This window comes from Oryza glaberrima, chromosome 4 (assembly GCF_000147395.1).
Source record: "Oryza glaberrima chromosome 4, OglaRS2, whole genome shotgun sequence".
NCBI lineage: Eukaryota > Viridiplantae > Streptophyta > Magnoliopsida > Poales > Poaceae > Oryza > Oryza glaberrima.
Genome location: NC_068329.1, coordinates 13,200,285 through 13,209,930, shown reverse-complemented (window position 1 = coordinate 13,209,930; position 9,646 = coordinate 13,200,285). Strand labels below are relative to the sequence as shown.

At 39.9% G+C, this 9,646-nt stretch overlaps 1 protein-coding gene across 1 annotated transcript in view; it reads left to right on the top strand.

Annotated features, from left to right (window-relative positions):
• The first annotated feature begins 1,035 nt into the window (after window positions 1-1,035).
• LOC127770074 (tau-cadinol synthase-like) overlaps window positions 1,036-9,646 on the top strand; it is a 35,166-nt gene continuing 26,555 nt past the window's right edge. The window contains exons 1-2 of the mRNA XM_052295742.1: window positions 1,036-1,405; window positions 2,943-3,201. Coding sequence (XP_052151702.1) covers window positions 1,142-1,405; window positions 2,943-3,201 — 523 coding nt within the window. The 5' untranslated portion in view covers window positions 1,036-1,141. The remainder of the gene's footprint in view (window positions 1,406-2,942; window positions 3,202-9,646) is intronic.

The window sequence follows — 9,646 nt, the reverse complement described above, 5'->3', positions numbered from 1 at the left end:
GGCTCGCCACCCACTCGGGGGGTAATTCGATCGACCGAGATAGTTCGGGGGGTAATTCATACTTTTTTCATTATTATTTGGTATAAGGGATGTATTTATCACTTACTAGACCCGCCTTCTAGGATAAGTTCGTTTTACACATTCCACCTACCAATACATAACCAACACAACTAGAATACCGTTACTTTCTCAAAATCCAATGCCATTATTCATTACTAAGAGTAACAATGCTTTTTTTATTCCTTCCTATGAGGTTGTAGTGCTATTGCCTGATATTAGTCGCTTAGTATCTTCACAATATTTACTACTTGGTATAAGAGATGTATTTATCGCTTACTACACCCTTATCCTAAAATAAGTTTTTTTTACTAGCTGGTTGTAATGCAATTGTCACATATTTGCTGCTTACTACCTCCAAAATATTTACTATTCGATATAAGTGATGTATTTAGTGCTTATTACTACACCCTCGTCCCAAAATAAGTTCATTTTTCACACATCTCACATGCACCAATACAAAAGAAAAAGACAATAATACACTTGCTTTCTCAAATGACAATGCAATTATTTCTTGCTAAAAGAATTAATGTTTTTTATTCCTTACTAGCAGGTTATAGTCTTGCTTGATATTTGTTGCTTAGTACCTCCATCATGTTTACTGGTTGGTACAAGGGATGTATTTATTGCTTATTATACCCTACTCGCAAAATAAGTTTATTTTTCACACATCCCACGCATAGCAACCACTATCTATTTATTTTACTCACCTATTTTTTCTTCTCAATCAATCACAAACTTCATCCAATCATTTTTACCTAGCTACTTCCTTAATATCCATGCCCACCTAATATTAGAACGGAGAAAGTATCTATTTCGTGATAGAGAGTATCCTTTTAAGAGTTCACTGAGGAAGTCCTATTATTTTTACTTATTTCTTTAATATCCATGCCCACCTAATATTTGAACGGAGAAAGTATCTATTTTGTGACAAAGCGAGTATCCTTTTTAAGAGTTCATTCTAGAAGCCCTATGCCTTATCCTATATAAAGCAGCTAGCTAGCAAGCTAAAGCAACGATCAGACTACCACACTACAATAGTATCAGTGAACTGCTATTGCCCTCCCAAGGGAAATATACTAGTATGTCAACTTCCATCCCTCTCCCTTTCTTCTTCTCTGATGGTGTTGTGCATGCTAGGATAGGCCATCGTCCAATCCAGCCATCGGTTGGGCTTCTTTCTGCTGGTGCCACGGCAAAAGTCTCCTTCCGACGACAAAGCAATGCGCATCGACATGCCGCACATGTTGTGTCCTCAGAATCAATCACTCCTGTCAAGGAAGTATCTAGCTTTGAGCCCTCTGTATGGGGGGATTTCTTTATCAACTATGACCCAAAGCCACTTCAGGTATACCTTTTTTATTTTCATATTGTATACATTTTCTCTATAGTAGAACTGTACAACTATTCTGTAGGCAAATATCATTTGGTTTTCTAGTCAACATAAACATATAATCTGATCTAGCAAGCATATCAAAAGATTGATGACAGGCCCGAAACAAATTTTGCCACCATGTTATCACTTATAAAAACCGCAGGAATTAATATCTCTGTTCTTGTTTACTTGTCACTTTAACCATCTTTTGAAGTTTGGAAATATTTATTGATCACTACACGGTTACGAAGGTGATAATTCTCATTTTGCATATGTTACCATATGCACGTAGAAGAGATTACATATCCCACCAACATATGGGTTTTTTTGGTTGTTTCCTTGGAAAAATTTGATTACATGGATATGTGTGCATGGTCAATGGTGACCAATAAATAAAAGAGCAAATAATAAAAATGGCGGGAGTAATGCTGGCACATATTTAACGTCAAACATGCTCTGGCTGCCTATGCCATGCAAGCAACTTGTTTACGAAGATCCCAATTTTCCCAGATAGGCATCAAAACCACATAAAAAAAATTGATTTTCACTGGCTGACACGTTAAGACGCTCGTGTGTAAAAGATTTTTGCTCAAAAAACAAAAAATTCCAAAATAATAAAATTCTAGAAACCCTATCTTGATCCAATACAAGCATCGTGGCAATCGATATGAGATGACATAATTAAGGAATAAGGACGAGATGATGCAAGATAAAGAGTCACTAGAGGTCGGGCAGATTGATGGGCATATTATTTAGGTTTCGCCTTTTTCACACATGGTGCTATTATGAGGCCGACCTGTCAAAGTAGGATTGTTTTTATAGACAGCTCTGGGTATTTTCTATTAAAAAATACGATTTTCTCGGCTTTTAAGATGGGCACCTAAAAGAATGATCCTATTTTTATATTTGCCTCCTAGCTAGGATGCTTGCCTATGAAAATTGACTCTCACAGTAGAGCCTTGACCGGAGAGCCTACGCATTTTCACAGGTAGCTACTTACTTAGGCCGCCTATAAAAATATATAGGGGTTGTTAACGAAAATAGTTCTTTATAGCGTGGGCAATTACTCCCTCCAATGTTTTTCATTTGGTATTCTGACGTGCAGATTTTCCCAACACAACTTCAATTAAGACTTGACTTTTATAGTAAGAATGGCATATTTTAGCTGTAAAATCAATGGCAATATTCACATGACAAATTATATAATTAATACTTCTATATCTATTTACGTACTTTAAAAAAGTTTGCAAGCACTCATTGTAGAACGGCACATATTTGGAAATTAAAACGATGGAGGGGCGACATAGTTCACATTTTCCAGTGGATCAATGGAGTTTTATCATATTTTTTTTTACATTTGATTTAATGCAGCTTTTGGCAAGAAAAAATTTGGTCAAATCCACAACACACCAAGTTATCTAAAAGGAATGTTTTATTTCACCTAATTATTCATTCCAGTATTTCTTTCATCTGATACTAACAAATCAAATTTATGCATGCAAATAAACAGAGATCGGAGGATTGGATGATGGAAAAGGCTGATAAACTAAAACAGGACGTCCGTATACTGTTTGAGACGCACAATGATACAGCCAAGAAAATGCACTTAGTAGATGCAGTTCAACGTCTTGGAATAGATCACCTTTTCCAAGATGAGATAAACAATGCGATAAGTGACATCAAAGAAAGTGAATTCACTAGCTCTAGTCTCCACGAGGTTGCTCTCCACTTTCGCTTACTTAGGGAGCATGGCATTTGGGTATCTCCAGGTACTAATAAATACTGTAAGAGATAACTTGCAGAGTGATTTTCACAAAATTGCAACTTGGTCAAAACTATCTCACTGCAACATTTACTATGTATTTTACAAACTACAACAATGCCAAACAAGTCTATTACAAAATACACCCTTCGTTTCTATAAATCTGGTCAATCTTAAAGAAGTTTGACTAGCAAAAAAGTCAAACGAATTATAATATGAAAAGGAGGAAGTAACAATTTATCCACTATGTGCATATGACAGATAGGCCCAATTTTCAATAGTGCCAGTATTTCTTATATTGGTGATGACTAACATATACAAATTTTTGTATTTTTCTCTAAATCACAAATTTTAAGTCATTGTATTGTAGGTATTCATTCATTTTCGTAATTAATTATCACATTATTACCATTAATGAATAGTGTGGGACTAATCACCAAAACATTGTTAGACCCGCCCATAACCGCGGGCACGAGTATACAAATAGTTTTACTCTGGCCAGAGGTGTACCACGATACCCACAAGACACAGCCCCACAACATGTCACCATGCCCTCAGTACCACCATGGTACCTCGAAACGGGACTGTGACAGTACCCTCCGCATAACGCAATTCACAGTAGTGCACCTTTCCTGGATCATAATCACCCCCTTATAAACCAAGGTATGGATTCTCCAGCGACCCCTGTGGGCTTATCTCCGCCACTTCACAGTCCAGTGCCCCACAATGAACCACACTATACAAAAGGTAAAGTCGTTGCCCACGCTGGCTTGTGGTTGGTACGGTTAATGTTTCAAAACAGTAGCTCGCGAACCGGTCCTTAATTGTCATGAGCACGACTATCAAAACCATGTGCTCACAACCCACCATTATCATGTTTTAGTTGGTAATTAATTAACCAATCACGATTAGCCATCGTTAGCTACCTTTAAATAATCACCAATGATATATAAGTGAAGCATTAGTTATCCCAAAAGTGTGCTAATGTTTTTAAGCATAGCTAAGCAATGATATTTAATATCTAGCTGAACCAATATATAAAGTACAAGCTAGTCAAATTATAAACCATAGGAAAATAAAATAATTTTCGGCCATAATACAGGGAAAAGGCTCACACCACCCAATGACATTCGAAATAAATGCACATTTTAAATAAATAGAGAATTTAAATATAGGTTCAACATGCTCAAAGGAATTGTGTTTGGGATTTGTGTGACTTGTCTCGCTAACAAGCATCTTCAAATCGTCTTCAGGAACTCCTCCAACGAACTAACAATCCTTCCAAATGACTAAAAACTGAACCTAGAGCACAAAACGAGGAAAAACACTAACAAAAACCAAATAAACATTACAGTTACATCAAGTGATTGGGAAATGGGTATATTGACGGTCCTTAAATCATAACATTTGACCATCAATACCTGCATATAATAAAATAAAACATGGTATCCAACTTACCGGTGTTGATGTAAAAATACGAGGCCTGAGAGATCTGCTTAACTCCAATGCATGTCCAAAAGCTTGCCTTTAGGTTCGTGAGCGTGCCAGTTGATTTGATCCTGCAATCAACAAGAAACAAAGACAGAAACCACGGTTAAATCCATAAATGACAACCGATCGGCTAATTGCCGATGACATATCATTTATCTTTGAGCCGATGTCATATATATATCGATCGGCGGTCGTAAATAAATAATAAAGAACTAAATCTACTCGATCGGCTGTAGATATTAGCAATATATAATCCTTATGTCGATATATACTTAAATCAAGTGATTAGGATAGATCGGTCGCCATGCCGAGACAGTATAAATCACTTAGATCGAAATATATATTAACAACTGGATTATATAAGTTTATAGCATAGCCGATCAGATAGATCTAGCATGTATCGGCTAATACTCCGATATCACTCTATATTAAGATATTAAAGAAAGTAAAATACGTCAAACAGAAGCCTAACGTATCTAATTACAACAAGATCTTAATGTAAAGGGCGGATTTAACATGTCAATCAAGCATATAACACATAAAGTAGTTAAATCAGGTAAGATCGGCTGAAATCCCGATGCTACCCTAATCGGCAACCAGAAAGCAGGCTAAGGATTAAGATTCTAAACACGACTTATAAGGTCAAACTCAATTGATGCAACTATAAATATGAAAAGAAGAATAATATCTAGACAATCAAGCCGCCGGATGTTTCATAGAGTGGTGGATATTCTATATAATCTAAGCCAACGTTGTTACTTAACCTAATCGGCTGCCTTCCAGTGATAAACGTTAGCCGATTGAAGGTTAAATAGCAACATTGTCAGGGATTGTATAGAATATATGATAACTCGACGAATTACATAAATAAGATTAGAGTATCATGAAGATGGAAGCACTAATCCCGAGAACGCAAGCCGCCATAACAAGTTTTACCTCTAGTTCAAGATCGAAACCGATGCAGCTCAACTCGAAAGCAGGAACTCGTCGAAACAAAACGAAAGTAAAAGGGTGGTGATGCACCGAGATTGTATTGAACGTGTGTTGATTTGATTACATGGGGCTCGGGTCTATTTATACCCGAGAATTACAAGATATGTCCATGTCGGACACGACTATTATCTCTAACAAACTCTAATATACCATAAGTCTTTGTGGCAGACTTTTGCCCACACTTATCTCTAAAGACATTACATAAAATACCCTAATTAATAGATACAATTACCTTCTTAGGACTCAATCCATGTGTGGCAATCCACGTGAAGTACATCAATGTTGACGGTTGTTATCGATCAGTTCCGACCGTCAATATTACTAAAACAGGAGAGAACTAGTGATGCTTGCAGTGCATAAATATGTTAGAACAATAATATTCCACTAGTATTAGGTCTACTAACCTTTTGCAGAGAATGACAATAAAGTGGAGAAGAATCAACATCAACATAGACGATAAATCAATCGGACGATGTCAAGAACCAGACTTGTGTATGAATGGGCCAAGAACGCAGACTTGACACGATGAATCAGGCCAAAATTCACAAGTCTACGAACTGAAGCAGCAGAGGAGGCCGCCAGCCGAAATTGGGTGTCACAGCCTGATTTTTGTTTCAGGATTTTTAAATCATTTAATAAATTATTAATAGAATTAATATTAAATGTTCATTAATTTACAAGTGAAGTTAAATGTGGGAAATAAAATTTCCTAAATATAAATCATGGATGGATTTAATTTTTATTAAATTCTCCATGATTAATTATACTCTCTGGTATTTTCTTGGATTTTTCAGAGCTCAATTCCTAATTCTAATAATGCAAAGAATATTTCAGTAATTATTTAATTAATAAATTAATCATTAAATGGTCTGGTTTTAATATTGTTAAATACTTTGAGTGTCCAAGTATGTTCAAGATTTTTCTTGGAATTATTTGAGCATTGAAAGTATTTTTAACAATTGAAAGATCATCTCATTGGTTAATTTATTTGGAAAAGTAATAAAAATCCTCCTCCTCAGCTTGGGCCGAATTCAGCCCATTCTCTCCCTTCCTCTCAGCCCAGACAAAGTCTGATTTAGGTCCCTGGCGCTACAGTACTCCATCTTCCTCCTCCTCCAGACAGAGTCGAGCCAGCCGTGCTCGTGCACAGTGCCGCCGCCTCCTCCCACCAATCCGACCTCCCCGTTGCTCCTCTTTCCAAATTAGTTGCGGGAATGGAATCCCCTCAATCTCCTCTTCCTTTTCCCCAAGAAATCCCCAAAATTTTCTATGGAAATTCTTTCCAATTTCGCGGATCAAATCCTTCCTTTTTCCGGCGAGAACCTAGACTTTCCCGATTTTTTTCTCGTCGATTTGGGCCAGCCGCTCCAGCCATCCCTAGCCGCCGCCTCATCTGCCTCCTTCCTGCGCCGCCACCTCCATCGGCTCCGCAAGGTCGAGCTCCACCCCGGCCGCCATTCCCCTTGCGCTGAAACCTCGCCGGAAGCCGTCCTCGCCATGAACCAGTGGGTTGCCGTCATGTTCCGATCTCCAGCCGCAGCTAGCAACCGCCTTAGCTGCCGGTTTTGGTCGCCGCTTCCGCCGTTGGGTTCACAAGAAGGAGAGGGAGCCCGGCAGCCATCTCCCCAAAGCCGAAATCCACCGGAGCTCCATCGTCGCCGTCAACCCGAAGCTCACCATCGCGTTTTGATCTCTGGCGAAGCCCTGCTGCTCCTCCCGTCATCGCCAAGCTTCGCCGCTGCCTCCATTGGATTCGCAGCTGCGAAGTGAAGCCCGGCCACCCCTCCGTTATCGCCGCACATCGCCGGAAAGTCATTGCCTCCGTGGACAGTACCTCGCCGCCCTTCAAAGCTTGTCGCCGGCCATCTTCCGTTGCCGTTCGTCGTCGTGTAAGTGGTGGTAAGGGTCACTTTGATCCCCTCTTGCTCTCGGTGCCCTCCGTTTGCGTTATTGTGCCGTGGTTCGCCGGCAACCGCCGCTCCCATGCCGTTCACCTGTGAGTTTTTCCCTAGGGTCTTAATTCAATCTAATCCGTTGTCTATCTAGCATTGCCGTCATCTCCATGTGTTGCCGCCGGTTCACCGTCATCATCTATCTCTCTCCGACCGCTTTGGTTCGGTGAGACTTCTATTCGTGACCCCTCGGGTTAGGTTTCAATCCCTCGGTCATGTCGCCGCCGCTGTTGCTCTAACCCTAGCGCAGCCACTGCCGCGTCACTTGCCGGCTGCCATGTGCACCGTCGCTACCGCTTGTGCCGTTGTTGCTTGTCGCCGCCGTTGTGCTAGCCTCCTAGCGAAACCAAGTCACCCTAGTGCCGCCGTGTCGCAGCTATGTGCCGCTTTAACCTAGCCGCCGCTTTAGCCGTTGCTCGGTAGCCAAGTTCTCTAGCCGTAGGTGCATCCCTAGGTTCCTACCGGCCTATCATTTGCAGTACCAGGGCTTTACCGTGAATCGTTTCTAGTCTACCGGTTTAGCCGCAGTCGTGGTTGAGTCGTTCGCTCGCTCGTTCGAACGAGGTGTTCCCCGTGTTTCGTTTGTTCGCCCATGTTGAGTTGTCCTTTAGTTTAGAGCCGTTCAGAACCGCCGGTTTCGTTCGCTGGTTTTGGTTGATCATTTGGGTGATCCCGTGTCACGTAGAATTGATTCGTTGAGTCGATATCTCGTGAGGCTCGCTTGCCAGATCAATCTAAGCCATCCGATCTTGGTCAACTCTCGGTCAAGATTAATCTTAGTCATCCAAAATTGATATAAATCCGTTCTCTCTTTTCAGTGGCGTATTATTTATTTTTAATATATGTCATCTACCAAATAAAATCTAATCTTTTCCGGAGGTTGTTTTAATCTTTTATCTCAGTTATAAATCATTTGTAAATTGCTTAATTAATTTGGAATAGTCTTTTCTTTAATAGGTTTAATTGGAATTTAATCTTGTAAAATTTGTAATTAATTCATATGAAATCGGAATGAGGTCGTTCAAGTCTCTAAATTCATCTAAAATCATGATCTACATGTTTGTTTACTTTTATGTACTGTTTATTTGGTTTTTATTAGTCTTTTTCCTTGTTTTGCATGTTAGCTTGTCGTTTCCATCGTTTCGAAGGTTCGCGTGTGCGTCGGAAGTATTCAAGAAGATTAATTGAAGACCGATTATTGCAAGGCAAGTCAGACAGATCCCAAACACAATTCCTTTGAGCATGTTGATCCTATATTTAAATTCTCTATTTATTTCAACTGTGCATTTATTTTCGAATGTCACCGGGTGGTGTGAACTTATTCCTTTGTTATGGCCAATTTGCATTGATTACCCTATTTCTTGATTACCTCGGGTTATAATTTGACTAGTTGGATTTATATAATGGTTCAGCTAGATGTTAGACATAATTTCTTAGCCAAGCTTAGAAACATTAGCACACTATTGGGATAACTAATGTTTCACTATTACTTAATGATGGATATTTAATTGTAGCTGACGATGGTCAATCGTGATTGTGAATTAATTAATGTGCCAACTAAAACTTGATAATGGTGGGTTGTGAGCACATGGTTTTGATGGTCGTGCTCATGACAATTAAGGACCGGTTCACGAGTTTCGGTTGTGAAACATTAACTGTGCCAACCACAAGCCAGCATGGGCAATGGCTTTACCTTTTGTATAGCATGATTCATTGCGGAGAAACAGACTGAGAAGTGGCGGAGATAAGCCCACGGGGGTCGCTGGGGAGTCCATGCCTTGTTTATAAGGGGGTAATTATGATCCAGGAGCGGTGCACTGTGGTGGATTGTGTTGTGCGAGGGGTACTGTCACAGCTCCTTTCCGAGGTACCGTGGTGGTATTGAGGCGCATGGTGACATGTTGTGGGGCTGTGTCTTGTGGGTACAGTAGTACACCTCTGGCCAGAGTAAAACTATTCGAATAGCCGTGCCCGCGGTTATGGGCGGGTCTAACAATGTCTTTCGTGATTAGTCCC